The following is a 24,538-nucleotide window of genomic DNA, read 5'->3' as shown; positions in this document are numbered from 1 at the left end:
TGCAATAGCATTATAATTAAAAAACAGTTTACATAACCTTAATTTAAAAAATACTTTATTGCTGAAAAGATTAACCATCATCTGAGCCTACTGGAAAAATGGTGCCAATAGATTTGCTCCACACTGGGTTGCCTCAAACATTTAATGTGTAAAAAACACAATTTTTGCAAAGCACAATAAAATGAAATATGTCTGTATATTATTTTCTTACGTTTTGTCAAGACCAGAACGTTAGGAACACTTCCACCGGAAGTTCTTACCTCTGGATCTGGCATGGCAGTCTTAGCCAATGTTGTATAAGACACCAGTTCTGAAATCTAGGCATAATCAAGACAAAAAAAGTTAATTTTTCCTATGAGTTTATTTTTTTAAATTATTTCTAGGATTGCTATGCTTTTGTTTTATTGGAACACAACTGCAGTTATTTGTTTAAATATTTGTTTATGGATCCTTTTTAAAATTTAAATATATTTTTATGGATTTCAGAGACAAAGGGAGAGGGAGAGAGAGATAGAAACATCAATGATGAGAGAGAATCATTGATCAGCTTCCTCCTGCACACCCCCTGCTGGGCATGTGCCCTTAACCAGAAGGGAACCTGGGACCCTTCAGTCCACAGGCCGACACTCTTTCCACTGTGCCAAATTGGCTAGGATTACTGTTCTTACAGAAATACACATCTAATCCAACTTTTCAGCTATAGTAATATAAGAGGGACTTTTGTTTATTTTTCTTTTAAAAATATTTTAATAGAAGATGGATGAGGATAAATCATCTTTATAAAAGCACTATTATTATTTCAACATGTTGTCACAACTCTTAAGATTATGAAAAATGAGTAAACTAAAATTGTAGACTTTTAAGATAAATAATTTCAATGAATTAGTTTTAAATGTTTTCTCTAAATTTTTGGTTTCAGAATGTTAACCAACCCTCAACATCCCAAACAGCAATAAAAGAAAGTCAAAGTCAGGAACTAGATGGTAAACAGAATCAAGATGATGGTTCTGTGAGTTGTCAAACTACATGTACAAGTTTGAGCCCTCCCAAGAAAAAAAGGATTCTGCAAGGGCCATTTGCCAAACTGTAAGTCATTTGTATTAAATACATACATAGAATATTAGGTTGTTTTGTTGGTTTCTTTCTAGCCTGTAAAATGCATAATTGTACTAGAAGCTGTATTAGTTTTCTAGGGCTGACGAAGTACAAGATCAAGGTATTGGTAGGGTGAATTCCTTATAAGAGATGTGAGGTAGAATCTGTTCTATGACTCTCACCTAGCTTCTAGTGGTTTACTGGCAATATTTGGTATTTCTTAGCTTATAGAAGAATCACCCCAATCTGTGCCTTGATCTTCTTCACCTGGCATTCTCCCTATGTGTAAATTTGTGTCTAGATTTCCACTTTTTATCAGGACACCATCCACATTGGATTACGGATCCATTCTGGGGTACTGGTCTACTCCAATATTATATTATCTTAACCAACTGCATCTTCAGTGACCCTATTTTGAAATGTCACATTCTCACTGTCCTTGAAAATGTAATCAGTTACATATTATTAGTCTGTCCTCTGGCCCCTTAAAATTTATGTCCTCACATGCAAAATACATTCAGCCCATCACAATATCCCCAAATGTCTTAACCCATACCAGCGTTGACTCTAAGTCCAAAATCTCATCTAAATATCATCTAAATCATGTGTGGATGAGATGCAGGGTGATTCATCCTCAGACAAAATTATTTTCTATCTGTAACTTGTGAAACTACACATTATCTATCCAAAATACAATTGGTGGGACAGGCATTCCAAAAGGAAGAAATTGCAAGGAAGAAAAGGATCATGGGTCACAAGCAAGTTTGAAATCTAGCAGGATCAGTTCCACTTGATTTTAAGGCTCCAGAATTATCCTGTTTGGCATGATACTATGTCCTCTGGGCTCAACAGGTGACAGCCTGAGTGGGTAGCTGGCTCTGTACTCTGGAACTGAGGTGATGGCTCTACCTTCATAAAGAAAAGGCCTTACCCTCAGGGTTATTCTTCCCTTTTTTAAAAAGAATAACACACGATCACAGCTGGATATATCTATCAGGTCATTTCCTGACTTTAGAATTCCAGAAACCAAACAGCCTTTCTTCATTTCCTCTCATCTATATCCCTTCAGTCTAAGCCAGCGGTTCTCAACCTGTGGGTCGCGACCCCTTTGGCGGTCGAACGACCCTTTCACAGGGGTCGCCTAAGACCATCCTGCATATCAGATATTTACATTATGATTCATAACAGTAGCAACATTACAGTTATGAAGTAGCAACGAAAATAATTTTATGGTTGGGTCACAACATGAGGAACTGTATTTAAAGGGCCAGAAGGTTGAGAACCACTGGCTAAGCTAACAGTATGCCAAATGAGATAGTTGATTGGGCCCACAGGTCACAAGCCTAATGTGTTGGGCAAATGGTTCGCCAACAGTACCCTTGGTGTTCTATCCAGAGCAAACTTTCTCATTTTTTGAAATTGAGTAGGCTGAGAATTTTCCAAGTATTGAAGTGTGGTTCCTTTTTTATTAACAATTCTCTTTACAAATGTCTCTACCCTCTCATATTTTACTATAAGCAGCAAGGAAAAACCAAGCTGTGCCTTCAACACTTTGTAAGTTCAGCTAAATATGCAAGTTCATTGCATACAAGTTTCACTTTCCATCCAACAAAACACAATTCTGCCAAGTCCTCTACTATTTTATAACAAGGATCACCTTTCATCCAGTTTCAAATTAGACATTATTTCTTTCTGAGACCTCACCAGAAGCACCATTTACATTCATATTTCTAGCAACATTCTGTTCATGACAATATGTGTTTTCCCTAAGAAACAGAAGCTTTGTCTACAGCTTTGTTCTTTTCTTTCTGAGTCTTCAACAGGTTCTCCTTCAAAATCCATATTTCTAGCAACATTCTCTTCAAAGCAGTCGAAGCTTATTCTGTTACTGAATCTCAAAACTCTTTCAGCCTCCACTTAATACCTAATTCCAAAGCCACTTCCACATTTTTAATTATTTGTTACAGCAGCAGCCTACTTCCTGGTACTGAAATCTGTATCAGTTTTCTAGGGCTGCTATGACAAAGTACCACAAGTTGTATGGCTTAAACAACAGAAAATTATTGTCCCGCAGTTCTTTAAGCTACAACTTTAAAATTAAGGTGTCAGCAGGGTTGGTTCCTTTTGAGGGTTGTAAGGAAGAATCTGCCCCATGCCTCTCCTCTAGCATCTGGTAATTTGCTGACAATCTTTGACATTCATGGGCTTGTAGAAACATCACCCAATCTGTATCTGTGTTCAAATATCCCTTTTTTATAAAAACATCTGTCATATTAGTGGCCCACGCTACTCCAGTATGACTTCATCTTAACTAATTACATCTTCAGTGACCCTGTCTCCAAATAATTTCACATCTGCCTTGCTCAGCATGGACTAATTGAAAATTAATTTAAAATGGGAAGTAACCCAAAAATAAACATTTTAATTTATGTACGCATTATATTTTAACTTAAAATACTATAAATGTATTTAATTTATTTATTTTTTTAAATATATTTTATTGAATTTTTACAGAGAGGAAGGGAGAGAGATAGAGAGTCAGAATCATCGATGAGAGAGAAACATCGATCAGCCGCCTCCTGCACATCCCCCACTGGGGATGTGCCCGCAACCCAGGTACATGCCCTTGACCGGAATCGAACCTGGGACCTTTCAGTCCGTAGGCTGACGCTCTATCCACTGAGCCAAATCGGTTTCGGCGATAAATGTATTTAATTTAAAATAATTTGTTCATCAGTTGTTTAAGCATGGATCTTTTATACATAAACTTCTCCATTATGAATTGTATATAATTAACAGTTTTGGTTTCTTTGCAGTAGCAACAAAACTGAGAAACTAATAAAGAAGGTGAAGTACAGAATCATTTATATATTTTTTTTAATTAACACTAATCTTTTGTAATAGCTATGTCCAATCAGACTCAGTTTGGGGTTATATACTGAGCTTGTCTCTGGCTATGTGAGCTAGAAAATTAAATCATTGATTTTTGGGTTCTTCCTTTCTAATATATGCATATTTGCTATACATTTTTCTCCATGCACTGATTTAGCCACCTCCTACCTCATTATCAGTTAGTTCAAACATTTTTTTGGTTTTCAGTGTGACTCTCTTCAGACTCATATCATTTCATTTCCAATCACTTGAGAATCTCTAGTTGCATTTTTTAAATTTAATTTAGCTTATCTTCACTCTGGAAAGAGAAAATATTCTGAACTATTTTAATTATTTGAAATGTGTTGAAAGGCTTTTCTTAAATTGTACATGTGGTCAATTTTGGTAAATGCTTTTTCATATGCACTCAAAAAATGTGAATTCCATCATCCTTGAGTGCAGTGTTCTATACATGTCAGTTAGGTCTAAGTATTATAATTGTGTTGTTAATATTTATTGTTGACAGTGTTACAGATGCCCCCCTTTTTCCTTCTCATTGCCCTGCTCCACCAGTGCCGGGAGCCGGTCCATCCTTGCTGTTTCAAGGGACCTGGCATATATGGCATACTGTTCTTAATATGTTTGCTCACCTTCTTGGCACTATGTATTTTAACCAAGGCCACCTCTCTGAGAAAGGTTGTTTCCCCAGGTAGGGATTTTCCCCTGAAGTTAGATGCTGGGGTCCAACCCCAGCAGGTCCAGGGGTCCCCAAAGGTGTAGACGGAGTCAGCGAAGAAGGAATGACACGGAGACAGCGTTCAGTTGATCAGCAGCCTAGCCAGGATCTCTAGCCAGGATCTCCAGCCAAGTTCTGTTCAGGATCTCCAGCGAAGTTCTGGTTGGTATCTCCAGCCAGGTTCTGTGTCCATGTTCTCTTGCTAGGTTCTCCAGCCAGGTTCTCTAGGTTCTCCAGCCAGGTTCAGTCACCAGGTTCTAGTCAGGTTCTCTTGCCATGTTCTATCCAGGTTCTGTAGCCAGGTTCTGTCTCTAGGTTCTTCAGCCAGGTTCTCTCACTAGGTTCTGTCTCTAGGTTCTGTGGCCAGTTTCTGTCCAGGATCTTTTGCCATGTTCTCTCTCTAGGTTCTGTCTCCAGTTTCTGTCCAGGATCTTTTGCCATGTTCTCTCCAGCGAAGTTCTTCTGTCTCTAGGTTCTGTGTAGGTTCTGTGTCTAGGTTCTGTGTCTAGGTTCTGTGTGCTGTTGTCTTGTTACATCTGTATTTATACCAGTTGATTCCAATCCTATCAATCTCTATTCCAAAGGTTAGGGCATTTCTTATCTCCATTCCAGGGAGTAAAGATTATGTAGCTTAAGCATGATTGTTTGTAGTTAAAGTGATTAATTACCTGCCTGGCACTTAGTTAAGGGGTTTTATTCCCTCCCTAACTTCAGGGGAAAATCCCTACCTGGGGAAACAACCTTTCTCAGAGAGGAGACCTTGGTTAAAACACATAGTGCCAAGAAGGTGAGCAAACATATTAAGAACAGTATGCCATATATGCCAGGTCCCTTGAAACAGCAAGGATGGACCGGCTCCCGGCACACCAGGATCCCACCACCACCACCCCTGCCTTCACCACCCTATTGTCTATGTCTATGGGTAATACATATCTATATATAAAAGCCTAAGCTACCATTATGACTAAACAACCAGAACAATCGGTCAGCTGGTCGCTATGGTGTGCACTGACCACCATGGGGCAGACACTCAACGCAGGAGCTTCCCCCTGGTGGTCAGTGTGTTCCCAGAGCCAACCTCCCGCAGCCCCTCCCTCCACATGGCCCCCATTGACCCCTGGTGCTAAATCTTTCGTAGACAACCTGCTTCTGGGTCTGGGTTTCATATGTAGCAGAGCAGATCCCTCGATGCGATCTATTGAAAGTCAGCCCTCAACACAAGGGTTCATTTGATTTCTTGTTCATTTATTTTGATTTTTAGATTTAATTGTTCATAGATATGTATTTATTGCCACTTTATTGTTTATATTTCTTGTTTCTTCTTCTTCCTCTACCTCTTACTCCTCCTTTTTTCAAAGAACATGCTTCAACATTTCATATAATGCTGATTTGATGGTAATGAACTCCTTTAGCTTTTTCTTTTCTGTGAAGCTCTTTATCTGACCTTCAATTCTCAATGACAGCTTTGCTGGGTAAAGTAATCTTCATTGTAGGTCCTTGCTTTTCATCGCTTTGAATATTTCTTGCTACTCCCTTCTGCCCTGCAAAGTTTATGTTGATAAATCAGCTGACAGACATATGGGCTCTCCCTTGTAGATAACTAACTGCTTTTCTCTTGCTGCTTTTAAGATTCTCTCTTTGTCTTTAACCTTTGGCATTTTAATTATGATGTGTCTTGGTGTGGGCCTCTTTAAGTTCATCTTGCTTAGGATTCTCAGGTCATCTACAAATGGTTTAGCACCAGGGGCCCCTGGTTTAGCACCAGGGGCCAATGGGCTTCCTATACTTGTATGTCTATTTCTTTCACCAGGTGGGGGAAGTTTTCTGTCATTATTTCTTCAAATATGTTTTCAATTTCTTGCTCTTTCTCTTCTCTTTCCAGCACCCCCATGATACAAATGTTGGTATGTTTGAAGTTGTCCCAGAGGCTCCTTACACTATCTTCATATTTTTTATTCTTTTTTAAAATATGTTTTTATTGATTTCAGAGAGGAAGGGAGAGGGAGAGAGAGATACAAACATCAATGATGAGAGAGAACGACTGATAGGCTACCTCCTGCATGCCCCCAACTTGGGATTGATCATGCAACCCTGGCATGTACCTGCAATCCTGCCATGTGCCCTTGACCAGAATTGAACCCAGGACCCTTCAGTCTGCATGCTGACACTCTATCGCTGAGCCAAACCAGCTAGGGCCATATTTTTCATTATTCTTTTTTTGTGCTCTTCTGATTGGGCGTTTTTTGCTTCCTCATATTCAAATTGTTGATTTGTTTCTGGGCTTCCTCTACTCTACTGTTGATCCCTTATAAATTATTCTTTATTTCAGTTAATGTATCCTTTATTTGTGACTGGTCCTTTTTTGTGTCTTTGATGTTCTCACTAATTTCCTTGAAATTCTAACTAAGTTCCTTGAGCATCCTTAAAACCATTGTTTTGAACTCTGTATCTAGTAGTTTGCTTGTTTCTGTTTCATTTATTTATTTTTCTGGAGCTTTCTTCTGTTCTTTCATTTGTGTCATGTTTCTTTGTCTCTGCATTTTGGCTGCTTCCCTGTGTTTGTTACTATGCATTAGGTAGAGCTGCTATGTCTCCTAGAATTGGTAGAGTGGCTTTGTATAGTAGGTGTCCTGTAGGGCCCAGTGGCTCAGCCTCCCCAGTCACCTGAACTGGGAACTCTAAGTGTGTTCCTGTGTGGGCTGTGTGCACAGTCTTGTTGTTGTTGAGCCTTGATTGCTGTGGGCATCACTTGGAATAATTGATCCCCCCAGGCCAGTTGGCTATGAGGACTAGCTGCTGACTACAGTGGAAGAGCTGCTATACAAGATACCCTTATGGAGCAGAGCTTGCTTTAGTGGGGCTTTGGTGCTCACTGAGTCTGCCCCTTGGGTGTGTCACTCATGGATGTGATAGAGTTGTAATCTGGTGTGGTCTGAAGCTGTCCACTGGGTGCACTAACTGGAGCCTTCTGGGGTGTGAAAAGTCAGCCACTGCCTATGCCCTGCCTGGGGCTACCCAGCACAATCTAAAGAGCAATCTACAGATGGCTGCTACTTGTGTTGGGCTAGGAGGTTCCCAGGAAAGGCCAGGCTGTGAACCTTGTTAAGCTGCTGCTAATGCTGGGCCTGGGGCCTCTTATTGAAAGGAATGGGGCATGTGACACCAGCTTCTGCTTGTTTGAGAGATTTTAGGAAAGTTTGAAGCCTGAGCCAGAACAGGCCATTCATATGGAAAATACACTGCAAACAGCTTGGTTGGAGCTGCAAACTGCATGGGGCAGGATCTCAGGGAATCACCAGAGTGCAGTGAAGAGTGTTAACCAGGTTGATGGAGACTCATATATGATGCCTGCCAGTCAGCTCTGTGGAGGTGAGGTCCCAGCACTTTTGTCTGGGAGAAAACTGCCCCAGAGATCTTTCCCTAATGCCAGACAATATAGTTCCTCCTTGTATGGCCCTGGATCCTTTCAAGTTGATGCTCTATCACTGGAGCTCAGAGGGAGTGAGTCCAAGTAAGTCCTTGCATGGGTCCTTTAAGAGGAACTGCCTTGAACTCCAGTAACCTCTGTGTCACTGAGCCACAATCCCACTGGTTTTAACAGCCCAAGTTACAGGGACTTTTCTTCTCAACATTGGAACCCTGGGCTGGGGGCCTGGTATGGGACTGGAACCCCTTGCTCTACATGGGAGTCCTCCTCAGCCACAAAATCCCTCCCAATTAAAAACACGCCACACATAGGTGTCAGACCAGCCCCTTCTGTGCCTTCACCCCTTCTACCAGTCTCAATGTGCTTTCTTCTTTAATTTTCTAATTGTAGTACTTCCATTCATCCAGATTCCAGGTGGATCTGAATGGTGGTTGTTCTGTATTTTAGTTGTAATTTTGATGTGGTTGTAGGAGGATGTAAGTACCTACATTTACCTATGCTGCCATCTTGGTTCTCTCTCTGATTACATCTTTTATAGCCTCTGCTTTTTCCATCAGCTAATTGAGCAGGTAACACTGTTAACATCTTCTGACATGACTGATGATTTATTTCTCCTTTTAGTTCTGTCCATTTTTTGGTACAAATATGACTGAATACATATAGATTTAGGATTGTGATGCCTTTCTGATGATTGACCCCTTTGTAACTATGACATTTTTTCATCTTTCACAATGTTTTCTACCTCAAAGTCTACTTGGTGTAGTACTAAATTACTTATACCAATTTTCTTTTGTTTAAGCCTTATACAGTATGTATATTCTATCCACATTACTTTGGACCTTTCTATGCCCTCACTTTTTTCTTTTTTATTTCTCACCCAAAGGTATGTTTATTGATTTTTTTGAGGGAGGGAGGGAGGGAGGGAGGGAGGGAGGAAGGGAAGGAGAGAGAGAGAGGGAGAGAGAGAGAGAGACAGAGAGAAAGAGAGAGAGAAACATCTATGTGAGAGAAACATCAATCATTTGCCTCCCATATGCACTCCAACCGGGCATTGAACCTGCAATATAGACAAGTGCCCTGACCAGGAATTGAACCCACAACCTTTTGGTATATGGGATAGCGCTCCAACCAACTTACCCACCCAGCCAGGGCAAGGTTGTCACTTTCAAGCAGCATATAGTTGTTTGTTTGTTTTTAACTAATGTGAGAATCTTAGTCTTTACTTAGAGTATATATTCTTCTCACTTTTACTGGAATTAATGATATATTTGTCTATCAATCTTCATACTGTTTGCTTAATAAAAAAGTTTTAATTATTCAATTTCCCCCTTTTTTGATAGTTGTATATTCTTTAGTGGTTACTCTATAAATTATAACCTGAACACTTAACTTATTATTATAGTTAAATACAGCCCTAGCCAGTTTGGCTCAGAAGATTGAGTGTCGGCCTGTGGACTAAAGGGTCTCGGGTTTGATTCCAGTTAAGTGCATGTACCTCGTTGCAGACTCCTGGTCCTGGTCAGGGGCATGTGAGAGGCAACCAATCAATCTGTCTCTCTAACATAGTGTTTCTCTCTGTCTCTCCCTCTCCCTTCTACTCTCTCTAAAAATCAATGGAAAAATACCCTCCTGTGAGGATTAAAAAAAAAAATTATTTTACTATTTTCCTGATAATGCTAGAACACTTCCAACTCCATTTATCCCCATTTTTATTATTTTTGTCTTACATTTTAATTGCACATATATTTAAAATTCCACAATATATTATTAGCATTGTCTTTCTTGTACGGTCAGCATTGATTTATATTTGTGCACATCTTCTTTTTTAGGTTCTCTTTATTCCTACCTGTCTTTCCAGACTTCATTTTGTTATTTTCTTTCTGACTGAAAATTTCCTCTCAGCACTTCTTTCAATGTAGCTTGTTGATCATATATTTCATTTTCCTTTGTCTAAAAACATCCCTACCTCTCAATTTCTACATTTTAAATGTCAGACATGCTATTATATGGCGTGTAACAAAGACATGTATTTCAATGGTATTTTCATGCCAAAAAACCCCAACCAATTTGACAGCTAAGCGAATTGAAAATAAAAAGTAAGTACATCCTTGAGAAACTCTTGTCCATATGCACTGTATTCATGAAAATATTACATTACTAGAGGCCCGGTACACAGATTCATACACCAGTGGGGTCCCTCTGTGTGGCCTGCGGAGATTGGGCCGAAACCAGCAGTCCAACACTACCTGCCGTTCCTGCCTGCCACTCCTGTTCATCCTGGCCCCGCTGCGCCTGCCACCACCACTGCTTGGTAGGCTTGCTGTGGTCTCTGGGCTGTGGTGACCAGCTGTGAGCCCTGTATCTGGCTCCCGTTGGTCAGCTGAGTGGCACTCCTGCTGTGGGAGCACACTGACCACAGATTCTGCATTGACCATCTGCCCCCTGGTGGTCAGTGCACGTTATAGCTCCTGGTTGACCGGTCGAATGGTCGACCAGTCGAACGGTCACTTAGGCTTTTATATATATAAACTAGGGGCACAGTGTACAAATTTGTGCACCTTGAAAAGAACTGTGGGCCACAAGGCTGCAGTGGGCACAGGGGCGGGTCTTGGCCCATCCTCCATGCCCCTGCCCAGCCCCTCCTGCCATGGCCCCTGGTCCCCTGTCTGGTGCCCCCGCTCACCTGCTCCACCATCCTGCCATGGCCAATGGCCACCATGTTCTGTGTGCACGCGCCCTAGTGGTCAGCACACATCATAGCGACCAGTTGTTTGGTTGTTCCGCCATTCAGTCTATTTGCATATTAGGGTTTTTTATATATAGACTAGAGGCCTAGTGCACAAAAATTTGTGCACTCGGTGGGAAGGGGGGGTCCCTCAGCCTGGCCTGTGCCCTCTTGCAGTCTGGGACCCCTCGGAAGATAACGCCCTGCTCGCTTAGGCCTGCTCCCAGGTGGCAGAGGGCAGGCCCAATCCCTAGGTACAGCCCCTGGTTGGGCTCAGAGCAGGGCCGATTGGGGTGTTGGGGCGCCGCCCCCTGTCATGCACAGAGCAGGGTGGATCGGGAGGTTGCGATGCCACCCCCAGTCACGCTCAGCGTAGGGCCGATTGGGGGGTTGGGGCACCGCCCCCTGTCACACTCAAGGCAGGGTCGATGGGGTGGTTGTGGAGCCACCCCCTATCACGCACAGAGCAGGGCCAATCCGGGGGTTGGGGCATTTCCCCCTGTCACACACAGAGCAGGGCCCATCAGGGGGTTTGGGGCTCCTTACCCTGTCACGCACGGAGCAGGGCCCATCAGGGGGTTGGGGCGCCGCACCCTGTCACACACAGAGCCGCAGGGCGAACAGAGGTTGGGGAGCTCCCCCATATCAGGCACAGAGCAGGGATGATCAGGAGGTTGGGGCGCCTTCCCCTGTCACAAACAGAGCGGGGCGGATAGGGAGGTTGTGGCCCCGCCCCCTGTCACACACAGAGCTGCAGGGCGATCAGGGGGTTTGGGCGCTGCCCCCTGTCACGCTGATCCCGGTGCCGGGAGGCCTCTCGGCTCCGCTGATCCCGGTGCTGGGAGGCCTCTCGGCTCTGCTGATCCCGGTGCTGGGAGGCATATTACCCTTTTACTATGTAGGGTAGAGGCCTGGTACATGTCTGAGGGCCGGCTGGTTTGCCCTGAAGGGTGTCCTGGATCAGGGTGGGGGTCCCCACTGGGGTGCCTGGCCAACCTGGGTGAGGGGATGATGGCTGTTTGCAGCTGGTCACACACCCTTTAGGGTGGGGGTCCCCACTGGGGTGCCTGGCCAGCCAGGGTGAGGGGCTGAGGGCTGTTTGCAGCTGGTCATACACCCTTCAGGGTGGGGGTCCCAACTGGGGTGCCTGGCCAGTCTGGGTGAGGGGCTGAGGGCTGTTTTCAGGCTAGTGGGTGACGGAAGCTCCCAACCGCTCCTTTTTTTCTGTTTGTTTTTTTTTTTAATTCTGGGCCAGCTTTAGCTCTGAGGCTCCAGCTCTTAGGCCTCCACTGCTGAAAGTAGGTATCTGGTTTGTTTCGGTTCAAAACAATGTATAACTCCAGCTCTGACTCCAGCTATGAGATATATTTGTTAAAATGTTTCAAACTGCAGGCTCAGAGGCTGGCAACGCAGGCGGGGAACATTGGTTTCCTCCGTCACTGAAGCAAGCAAGCCTCATGTTAGTTTCAAGCTGCCTGGCTGCCGGCCGCCATCTTGGCTGACAGTTAATTTGCATATCGCCCTGATTAGCCAATGGGAAGGGTAGCGGTCGTACGCCAATTACCATGTTTCTCTTTTATTAGATAGGATTCTTAACAGCTATTTATAGGAACCCATCCATTATCCATCAATAGTGAAATGGATAAATCGTGGTATATTCATATAAGAGAGCACCACAACACAATGAAAATGAATAAACTTGCCCTGGCCAGTGTGGCTCAGTTGGATGTCATCCCATGTATTGAAAGGTCATCAGTTCTGTTCCCAGTCAGAGCACATGCTCAGGTTGTGGATTTGATACCTAATCAGAATTTGTGCAGGAGGCAAATAAATGATAGATGTTTCTCTTTCACATCGATGTTTCTCTCTTTCTCTTACTTTCTCTCTCAAAAAGCAATGAAAACATTCAAAAAATGAATGAACTTCAGCTACGTGCAGCAATGTGAATTAATATTAAAATAAAATATTGAAAAAAATAATTTTGTGGAAAAGAAGCAATATTAACAAAATAAGAGCCCTGACCAGTGTGGTTCAGTCATTAGAGCGTTGGCCAACCATGGAAGAGTCATGGGTTAGATTTCCATAAAGGTCACGTATCTGGATTGTGGGTTTGCTTCCCAACCCTGGTTGGGGCCAGTGCAAGAGGCAACCAATTGATGTTTCTTTCTCTCCCCGGCCCTCTCTTTTGAGACTGTATCCGTTTTGTCCATCTTTCCCTCTGTTTCTTGAACATATTAATCATTGTATTGTAAATCCTGGCCTACTGCCCAGCCTACAGGGCTCAGTGGTTGAGCATCGACCTGTGAACCAGGAGGTCATGGTTCAATTCTCAGTCAGGGCACATGCCCGGGTTGTGGGCTTGATCCCCAGTGTGGGGTGTGCAGGAGGTGGCCAATCAGTGGTTTTCTCTCATCATGGATGTTTCTATCTCTCTCTCCCTCTACCTTCCTCTCTGAATCAATAGACATATATTTTTAAAAAATAATAATAAATCCTGGTCTGCTAACTCCAATGTCTGGGTCACCTATTGGTCTTCTTCTGATGGTACAATAATAGTAAATATGACCATTTAAGAGCTTGTATAAACCAACATTTTATTCCAAACTAGAGGCCCAGTGCATGAAAATTTGTGCACTCGAGGATGGGGGGTGTCCCTCAGCTGGGCCTGCGCCCTCTCACAGTCCAGGACCCCTCAGGGGATGTCTGACTGATGGCTTAGGCCCTCTCCCTGGGGGATCAGGCCTAAGCTGGCAGTCAGACATCCCTCTGGCAGGCCTAAGCTGTTAGTTGGACATCCTTAGTGCTGCCACAGAGGCGGGAGAGGCTCCAGCCACCACTGCTGTGCTGGCCAGCCATGAGCCGGCTTCTGGCTGAGAGGTGCTTCCCCTGTGGAAGAGCACTGACCACCAGGGGGCAGTGCCTGCATTAAGTGTCTGCTCCCTGGTGGTCAGTGTACATCATAGCAACTGGTCATTCCTGGTTGTTCTGCTGTTAGGGTCAATTTGCATATTACCCTTTTATTATATAGGATGATAGTAAATCATGGTACTCTCTCTTTTTTATTATATTTTTATTGATTTCAAAGAGGAAGGGAGAGGGAGAGAGAGATAGAAACATCAATGATGAGAGAGGTTCATTGATTGGCTATCTCCCGCACGCCCCACACTGGAGACCAAGCCCTCAACACAGGCAGGTGCCCTTGACCAGGAATCAAACCTAGGACCCTTCAGTCTGCAGGCCGACACTTTATCCACTGAGCCAAGCTAGCCAGGGCATGGTACTCTCTTTTAGATAAAATGTGTAAAAATCCATCAACTTATTCAAAAAGTTAGCACTGAGAAATAAAGTATAATAAATGGGACATTAAAACTTTTTCATTTCATCCTACTGATAAGATTACTTCCATTACCTCATTTGATGCTCAACATCCCTGTGAGGGAGGCACAGGATAATTATCTCAATTTTGTAGATTAAGTATTTGAGATTCAGAAAGGATAAAATATGGTAATTAAGCATGTGTGTATGTATATTAAGTACTTTTAATTTCTTTGCATAAAAGATACTTTATAAGACTATAATAATGTTAATTATAATCCTGTTATATAAATTAGGGAGTGACACATAATAGAATCTATATGACTTTTATCTAAGGTCAATATGTTAGTGAAAAGAGCAAGATTAGAGTATAACTTATAGCCTTTGATATAATTTTTATAATATTTTGCCAGTATCCATCATATGTTTCTTTACCTTCTCTTCTTTTTGCCTTCTTATCTGTGCTCAGTTATCCTTCAATATTTCTTATCTTTTTATTTTTATCTCTCTTTCTTCAATTTCCTCAGTTGATACCCATAGACATTTTATACTCCATTCTGTCATTTAGCACCTTTAAGACATTTAAGTCATACAAATAAATGACTACATATTCCAGGAAAAACCTTTTAAACCACTTTGTAAAATTCTGTACAATATCATTATACTGTTTCACATTGGGAACTATTACTTCCAATTTATTTCATATGAATATATTATTTTTAATCACATGTATTAAAAAGTATATACATGCTGTTTAAGGATTTCAAAATATGTGTAATTTAACTATTTTTAGTTATTTACATTTCTCTCTGAATTGATGTTTTCAGTTTACTAATTTCTGGAAATACCATATTTCAAAAATTGAAAAATTAAAACTACAACTATAAAATATGTTTTTATGTGCTAGAGTTTTTTAGTTAAATTAGTAGCTCAGTGCACAAAATTCGTGCACATTAAAAGGGAATTAATTGCTCTAACCAGTTTGGCTCAGTGGATAGAGCATCGGCCTGCGGAATCAAGGGTCATGGGTTTGATTCTGGTCAAGGGCATGTACCTTGGTTGCAGGCACATCCCCAGTGGGGAGTGTGCAGGAGGCAGCTGATCAATGTTTCTCTCTCATCGATGTTTCTAACTCTCTATCCCTCTCCCTTCCTCTATGTAAAAAATCAATAAAGTATATGTTTTTTAAAAAGGGAATTAATTAGCAGAGATATTTTAATATTGCTATTTTACCTTTCTCTATAATAGAAGTGTGAGAGATGAAAGGAAATTAGTAAAATGTATATGAAAATAATATATAAATTTATTAATAAATAAACAGTAACAAAAGGACATAACAACAGAGGCATGATATAAAAACGACAAAAACATGATATGAAAACAACAAAAACATGATATACAAACAACAGTGATGCAAACAATGACTCGATAGTGATTAAACTTATTCTAATATCTCCCTGTACACCACATTAAGAGTGAAAACACTTTCAGAGTGCTTGAGTAATTTCCCTTGTGATGAAGTATTTAGAACTTTAACTGTAACATCACATGCTCTTCAAACTCGAGAGAAAGCAACATATAACTGACCATGTGCAAAAACAAGTTCAGGTAGGAATATGCCTACTTTGTCTAGAGTTTGTCCTTGTGATTTATTTATTTTTATTTTTAATATATTTTATTGATTTTTTTACAGAGAGGAAGGGAGAGGGATAGAGGGTTAGAAACATCGATGAGAGAGAAAAGTTGGTCAGCTGCCTCCTGCTCACTCCCTACTGGGGATGTGCCTGCAACCAAGGTACATGCCCTTGACCAGAATCGAACCTGGGATCCTTGAGTCTGCAGGCTGATGCTCTATTCATTGAACCAAACCAGTTAGAGCTGTCCTTGTGATTTATTAACTGTCATCACAAATGCTGGCATCACAGTAAACTGTCGTCCAATCAATTTAAAAGGGAGGCCAGTGTCAGATGGGGACAAATTAATTCTTGGAACCAGAACAGCCTCTCCCTCTGCAGATCCTATTAATACTTCAGCTTTGATAATGTTAGGTCGTAATCTTTTGATAATAAATCTGGTGCCATTACAAAGACCCCATTTACTATTGAGATTTCTCAATAGCATGATGATTGCACCCACTTTCAATTTTAATTTATGACACGGCATTCCCGAAGGAGTAATACTATTAAGAAATTCAATGGGAAAATTTTGCTTTTCAGCATCATCTGTGGAATCAATGGAATCATCACTCAAATATGTGTGAAAATCTCCATCGAGTATATCCAAATTTTCTTCATTTAATTTTTGAACATGCTCATTTTTTGGACAAAGAATTGCACGTTTAGATATATTTTTAATATCTATAGCAGTGGTTCTCAACCTTGGCTGCACATTAGAATCACCTGGGAATCTTTTTAAAATCCTGATTCCTGGGCCTCATCCTCCAGAAACTGTTTCTTTGTTATGGGGTGGGGCCACAACATTAGTAACAAAGAAACAGAATTAAAACTTTATTGTGGGGAACCGCTACAGTGTTTTGGACAGGTTCAAGCCTTGGACTGATGAGAGGGCACAGTGCTCTCATTGCCACGTGCAGTCCCAGCTTGTAGGGCAGGGCCCTCCCAGCACAATTATAGCCAACAGCTATAGTTGTAAGCTTGAACCTATGGTCCGAACACGTGGCCCCACTTGCCTGAGTGATTTAGGCTTGATAGAGTTCAGGTGCATGTAGTTAGGTAGGATTGAAACCCAGGAGAATGTTGTAAACATCTTGGTCACGCCCTTACTTTGCCTCATAGCATCTGCTATAAAATAAAGGCATGGCTGTGGGCATGGTTGCTGTCTCTCAGAGAAGCAGCATCCCACGGAGACCTGGCTTTCATTCTCTTGTCTGTCTTTTCTAAGCCTTTCTGCCGCCCCCACTCAGGTTTACCCCTGGCCATGTTGGCATGCGGCACACTTTAGAAAGTTCTGCCTCCATGCTCCCAGGGTGGGTTCCTGCCTCAAACCCCGCCCTTACAGGAAACAGCTTGTGAAAGGGTGCAGCCGTTTCCAAGACAACCCCTGCAGGACTGATTTCCTTCTGCTTGGTTGCGGTGGTTCTTCTGGATGTGATGAACACCACCCATGGTTTTTTATATAAGTAGACTAGAGGCCCAGTGCACGAATTTGTGCATTGGTGAGGTCTGGCCGGCCCGCACCGATTGGGGTGGGTGGTGATTTGGGACAGGGCCAGCTGAGGGGAGGGGCTGCAGGCAGTTGGCCAGCCAGCCCCACCCCCTGGTCAAACTCCCAGTCAAACTCCTGTTCGAGGGGTCAATTTGCATATTAACCTTTTATTATATAGGATTGGTCTTTTTTCATGAAAATGACTTCTTTTTAGTTCATTAATAACTTGACATTATAAAAGAGGCCATAGAACTAATTTTTAAATTCCTATCATATGAAGTATATATTCATCTTTAGTTGATTATGTGGCATTCTACAATATGACAGTTCTGATTTTCATGCTTTTAGTTTTGGAAATACAATAGAAAAATCTGATCGCAGAAATATGCTAAAAACCCATAAGGTGAAAATATTTCCTTATAAAAGCAGGCTTCTCCTCAGCTGCAAAATAAAATGCTTCCCCTTTCCTCCATTCATTTCATTTCAGTTCAATAAACAGTGAGAAGATAATATGTGGTGATACAAAAATAAATAAAATCTAGTTTATACTTTTGTAACACTTTAAGCAGAACTTATAAGAGAATCAGGTGGAAGCGACAAACCTATAAACTAATTTTAATATAGTGCGATGAATACTATAATAGAAGTTTTTTCATGGTGCTATGAGAGCATACACAAGGAGCAGTGAGCCTTAACTAGAGATCAAGCATAGCTTCTTATAGGAAACTAGAGGCCTGGTACACAAATTCGTGCATGAGTGGGGTCTCCCTCGGGGTGGCCTGCGGGGATTGGACCAAAACCCATAGTCCAGTACTGACTGCAGCTCCTACCTGCCACTCCCACTCATCCCAGCCCCACTGCACCTGCCATGGGCTTATGCCTAATCAGTCCCAATTGGGAGAGGCTCATGTCACCACAGCAGTGCTCGCCAGCCATGAGCTTGTGTCTGGCGCCTTCCCAAAGGGAGTGGCCTGCAGTATCGGGCCAAAACCAGCTCTCTGACATCCCCCAAGGGGTCCTGGATTGTGAAAGGGCAGAGGCCAGACCGAGAGACCCCACCAGTGCATGATCAGGTCCAGGGAGGGGCCGAGAGAGGGTTCCAGGGCATGTCTGGCCCATCTCACTCAGTCCTGATCGGCCAGATCCCAGCAGCAAGCTAACCTACTGGTCAGAGCATCTACCCCCTGGTGGTCAATGCACATCATAGCAAGTGGTTGAGCAACCATAGCATATCATTAGCATATTATGCTTTGATTGATTGAACAGTCAATCAGTCACTGGATGACTGGACACTTAGCATATTAGGCTTCTATTATATAGGATAATGCCTGAGGTAAATGTTGAAGGATAAGAGTTAAGCAAAGGAAAAGGGGCAGAAAGAAAAGCATAAATATTGGAGAGTTAGGCCAAATAGTTTTCTAGAATATTCGAACAAAGCAAACATGAAAATAGGCCATAGAACTAATTTTTAAATTCCTATCATATGAAGTATATATCTATCTTTAGTTGATATTTAATAAAATTGAATACTTCCTTTGTGGAATAATCCTTAAAAGAATATTTCAATCTATTGCAGTATTTGAATTGTTATACAGTATATGGATATTTGTTCATCATTTGAATGTATTGTTCTTACATTTTAATGCATCATTTTAAGAAAATAAACGTACATATTTTCTAAATTTATTGAACTAGAAAAAATTCTGAATGGACCAATTAATTTTTCTATTCAAGTCTCTTTATAACTATTGGTTATTCTCATTTCATCTTTTGTAGTGTTCCTGTACCTCAGCCAGAAACTTCTGCACAAACAAGAGAAAATATACCAGACACACCAAGTATCTTCCAACGTATGTTGCTTTATTATTAGTAGTAGTATTAATGAAATATTTATGGAACACTATTATATAAAGGTCACTGTTTGATTCTGCATTTTTGTGCCATGTCTGCCACTAGCATAATATAAGTATTCTAAAAAGATATATAGCTAGTTATTTTTGTTGCTGGTTTTCATTTATATTAATATAGGTCCTTGTCAAAAATACTGGTCCCAATTTAGAACAATATTGTGGTATCACCAAAGTGAAAGTAAATATGAACAAACTTATACTTATCAATTTGCTTCTTTAGTAGCATATACCTTCAAATGTACTATTTTTAATTATCAGAAGAATAAGTAGAAAGTTTAATTTTAATTTGACAATAAATACAGGTAAAGCTTAAAATATTGTTAAAGTTTCTTTCTTAGCTATTGGGTTGACTGTTTTGAATTTGGGGTTCATTTCTGAAGTAATTTAGTAAAGTAATTTAGTTCTGGAAAGATAACCTTAGAGTGATTTAGTTTAAATCAGATTTTATATGGGGTCATCTCTCTGGACTAGACTTTTTATCATTTTATGTCCTTCTTGCTTTTTGAATTATTCTTATTTTGGGATTGACCTCTAGTCCTTCTGGCAAATTAAGAATTCACAAAAGATATGCATAGCCAGTGGACACATACAACAGTGTGGTGATGGCCAGAGGTAGAGGTGCAAGGGTTGGGTGGAGATGAGTAAAGGTGGGGAGCAAGTGGGGGACATCTGTAGTAGTGTCAACAATACAAAAAGAATGCACAAACGTATCTGAAGTCTGTATCCCACAATAAACATAAGAAATAAAAGGGAAATCATTATAATATAAATATATAACCAAGCTTCAAACAAGAATGAAAAACACCTATGTGCTAGAAACAAAAGAATTTAAAATTAGTAGTGAGTAGGAGCTAAAACTAAAACTGCTAATGGGCATTTCAAAAGTAGATAAAGGCCTAAACGATTATAGATTGAAGTATAATAACAACATGGAAAGGGAAGTCCAGACCACATGCCTCCTTTTATGTGAATTAGAACTAAAATAAAGTTGGAAGGTTGTGGATGACCAATGAAATTATGCCCTTTAACATGGGAAAGTATTAAAAAGCTCCCTGTATCCCCTGGACAATGAGTGGGAAAAATTTGGAATCCCAGGACTCTGCAGTATGTAAGTATGGTCACAGTTCAGATGACTGAAATGATGAAGAAACTGTGCTAAAGAATTAACACTAATATCTGATCCAAAATCAATGAAACCCCTAAGGTCTTGACAAAGGTGAATGTGAAACTGTCTTAAAGGGAGGCTTCTTATAACTTACTAGTGGCTCAGTGCACAGATTTGTGCACTGGTGGGTTCCCTCAGCCTGGCCTGTGGGGATCGGGCTGAAACTGGCTCTGCGACATCCCCAGAGGGGTCCTGGATTGTGAGAGGGCACAGGCCAGGCTGAGTGACACCACCGATGCATGATCAGGGCCAGGGAGGGACCACCAGAGGGCTCCAGGGTGTGTCCAGCCTGTCTCGCCCAGTCCCAATCGGTCGGACCCCAGCAGCAAGCTAACCTACTGGTCAGAGCATCTGCCCCCTGGTGGTCAGTACACATCACAGTGACTGGTTGAACTGTCGGACACTTAGCATATTAGGCTTTTATTATATAGGACTAGAAGCCCGTTGCAGGAGGATTCCTGCAAGAATAGGGCTTCCTCGGGCCGATCACGCTGCCAAGCCCCTCCACCCAGGCCCACAGATGGGGGTCCCGTCTGCCCAGGGCTGCATGCACACGGGGGTCCCGGATGGGGGTGGGGCTTAGGCGGCGCGTTCACTCCGCCAAGCCCCGCCACCCCAGGGCCGCAGACGGGGGTCCCACCTGCCCAGGGCCGCACATGGGGGTCCCGGATGGGGGTGGGGCTTAGGCGGCCCATTTGCTCTGCCAAGCCCCTCTGCCCAGGGCTACACATGGGGGTCCCCGCTGGGGGCCCTTTAACATGGGAACACATACAACACTGTGGTGATGGCCAGAGGTAGAGGGGGTCCTGCCCATCCAGGGCTGCACATGGGGGTCCTGGCTGGGGGCGGGGCTTAGGCGGCACACGGGGGCCCGGATGGCAGCATGTACTGGCCCGCCCTGCCTGCAGTATGCAAATTAGCTGCCACCTTTTTGGCGGTTAATTTGCATATCGCACTGATTCGCCAATGGGCGGCATAGCGAAGGTACGGTCAATTACCATGTTTGTCTATTATTAGATTAGATAACATTTGAGACTCCCTTGGAAAACGTCTATAGAAAATGAATTCATAGTTTAAAAAATTACAGACTTCCCAAGGAAATGAACTACTTTGAGACAATGTGACTAGATGTACTATGTGGGATATTTTATACCTCAAAAACTAGAAATAGTAGATTAATCAGAAGGGGACTTTAAATAAATGTGTTTAAAAGGTTAAATGAATAGAAATCATAAGTCAGGAACTGATCAATATGAAAAAGAACTGGCATATTGGCATCCCAAGACAACTATATATGTAACTAGAGGCCCGGTGCACAAATTCATGCACCAGTGGGATCCCTCAGCCTGGCCTGGGGGATCAAGCCGAAACCGGCTCTCCAACGTCCTCTGAGGGGTCCCAGATTGTGAAAGGACACAGGCCAGGCTGAGAGACTCCACTGGTGCATGATTGGGGCCAGGGAGGGATGCGGGAAGTTGGCCAGCTGGGGAGGGACCTCAAGAGGGCTCCAGAGCATGTCCAGCCCATCTCACTCAGTCCTGATCGGCGGGACCCCAGCAACAAACTAACCTACTGGTCGAACATCTGCCCCCTGGTGATCAGTGCACATTATAGCAACTCGTTGACTGTCTGCCCCCTGGTGGTCAGTGCATGTCATAGCAAGCAGTTGAGCAGTCATAGCATATCATTAGCATATTATGCTTTGATTGGTTGAACAGCTGACCGGCCGACTGGCCACTTAACATATTAGGCTTTTATTATACAGGATGGGTTGAAGAGTAAGTAAATTCAGATAAAAAGATAATTGATGCATTTTGAAGATAGATACAGAGGAAATCATAAAAGGGATTGGGAAAGTAAGAAAGAAGTTGAGCGATGTGGTGCATAGGGTGAGAAGGTCCAATTTATATCAAATAAAATTTTCAGGAGGACAGAATATGGATAATCAGGAAGAAGCAATATTTGGAGAGGTACTTTTTCAAAATTAAAGATACATATGAATCATTAGATTAAAGGGTCACAGTGAATTCTGAGCAGAAATATTAAATAAATCTATACCCAAACATATCATGGTGAAGTGCAAAGAATCAAAGATAGTAAATATCTTAAAAAACTATCAGAAAGAAACTATATTTTTTACAAATGAAATATAATTAGGTTGGAAGATTTCTTATCAGCAATAATAGATGCCTTAGACAATAGAATAATATCTTCAAATTATTGATTATCACCGGCCAGGCCTTGGGACACTACCCATGCACAAATTTCATGCACTGGCCTCTAGTTGTAAATAATGCTACAGTAGACATGGAGGTGCATCTACCTTTTCAAGTTAGTGTTTTTGTTTTCTTTGGAGTAATACCCAGAAGTGGATTTGCTGAATCATGCAGTAGTTCTGTTTTTACTTTTCTGAGGACCCTGCACCAATTTACATTCCCACCAACAGTGTGCAAGGATTCCCTTTTCTCTACATCCTCAACAACACTTGTAATTTCTTGTATTTCTTATAATAGCCATTCTAAATGTGAGGTGATATCTCATTATGTTTTTCATGTGCATTTCCATGATGATTAGTGATGTTGAGACCCTTTCTATGTACCTGTTGGCCATATGTATGTCTTCTTTGGAAAAATGTCTATTCAGATCCTCTGTCCATTTTTAAATCAGATTGTTTTGGGGGGAGGGTTTGCTATTAAGTTGAATAAGTTATTTAGATATTTTGGACGTTAACCCCTCATATGATTTGCAATTATTTTCTCCTATTCAATAGCTTGATTTTTCATCTTGTTGATGGTTTCCTTTTCTGTGCAGCTTTTTAGTTTGATGTAGTCCCATTTGTTTACTATATTGCAATTTGAATGAATGAATTAGTTTTATGTGTGTTAACATGGTTACTAATGTATTCCCAACTATCTAATCTAATAGAAGAGAAACATGCAAATTGACTGCACCTCGAATATGCCCCAAGCCACGCCCACCAGCCAATCAGAGTGACTATATGCAAATTAAACCAACCAGGATGGCGGCCGGTAGCCACAGAGCTGGAGCAAGCAGGAGGCTTGGTTGCCCCGGTGATGGAGGAAGCCAAGCATCTGCCTGCCCTGGCCAGCTGTGGCCTCTGATCAAGGCAACAAAGTTTCAATTATAGAAGATAAATAAATCCCAGATACCTACTTCCAGCCAGCCTCCACCAGGGACTTGGGTGGCTGGGGGCCATGGCCAGCCTGCAAACAGCCATCATCACCTCACCCAGACTGGCCAGGCACCCCAGCAGGATCCCCCACCCTGAATGGGGGGGTGGCCAGCCTTAAAATGGACCTCAGCCCCTCACCCAGGCTGGCCAGGCAACCCAGTGGGGACCCCCACCCTGAAGGGGCTGTGGCCAGCCTGCAAACAGCCATCAGCCCCTCACCCAGGCTGGCCAGGTACCCCAGAGGGGACCCCCTCCCTGAAGGGGGTGTGGCCAGCCTGAAAGCGGCCCTCAGCCCCTCACCCAGACTGGCCAGGCACTCCAGCAGGGACCCCCACCCTGAAGGGGGTGTGACCAGTCTGAAAACGGCCCTCAGCCCCTCACCCAGGCTGGCCAGGCACCCCAGCGGGACCCCCACCCTGATCTGGGACACCCTTCAGGGCAAACCAGCCTACCCCCACCCATGCACCAGGCCTCTATCCTATATAATAAAAGGGTAATATGCAAATTGATCCTAACAGCAGAACCACTGGGAATGACTGGTCACTATGACACACACTGACCACCAGGGGGCAGACGCTCAATGCAGGAGCTGCCCCCTGGTGGTCAGTGCGCTCCCACAGGGGGAGCTCTGCTCAACCACAAGCCAGGTTGATGGCTGCCAGTACAGCAGTGGTGGTGGGAGCCTCTCCTCCCTCCTCTGCAGCGCTAAGGATGTCTGCTCCAGGAGCCAGGGAGAAATGGAGCTGGAGCAGAGAGAGGGGTCCATGGCAGCCGTGGGCTTTGAGGAGTTCTCAGCACTTCCCGGCTGGGAGCTGGCGCTGCCTCCGCTGAAGGTGGTCACATCCTGGAGAGCGAGCTTGAGACCGAAGTGGAGTTCATGTCTGGGGGCCTGGGCAGCTCCAGCCTCCAGGAGCAAGACGAAGAGGAGGAGGCAGC

General features: G+C 42.7%; 1 protein-coding gene and 1 long non-coding RNA gene across 2 annotated transcripts in view; one reads left to right on the top strand and one right to left on the bottom strand.

Annotated features, from left to right (window-relative positions):
* The window catches only part of RADX (RPA1 related single stranded DNA binding protein, X-linked), a 54,044-nt gene that overhangs the window by 14,737 nt on the left and 14,769 nt on the right, over window positions 1-24,538 (top strand). Inside the window, exons 10-11 of the mRNA XM_036304586.1 lie at window positions 920-1,086; window positions 19,111-19,184. Of these exons, the coding sequence (XP_036160479.1) occupies window positions 920-1,086; window positions 19,111-19,184 (241 nt within the window). The remainder of the gene's footprint in view (window positions 1-919; window positions 1,087-19,110; window positions 19,185-24,538) is intronic.
* Window positions 1-24,538, bottom strand: part of LOC118653807 — a 39,890-nt gene that overhangs the window by 1,829 nt on the left and 13,523 nt on the right. The window contains exon 2 of the long non-coding RNA XR_004966889.1: window positions 261-317. This is a non-coding gene — a long non-coding RNA (uncharacterized LOC118653807). The remainder of the gene's footprint in view (window positions 1-260; window positions 318-24,538) is intronic.

This window comes from Myotis myotis, unplaced genomic scaffold (assembly GCF_014108235.1).
Source record: "Myotis myotis isolate mMyoMyo1 unplaced genomic scaffold, mMyoMyo1.p scaffold_m19_p_4, whole genome shotgun sequence".
NCBI classification, from domain to species: Eukaryota; Metazoa; Chordata; class Mammalia; order Chiroptera; family Vespertilionidae; genus Myotis; species Myotis myotis.
Note: the sequence above shows the minus strand (reverse complement) of the source record. Positions and strands in the feature narration are given on the sequence as shown.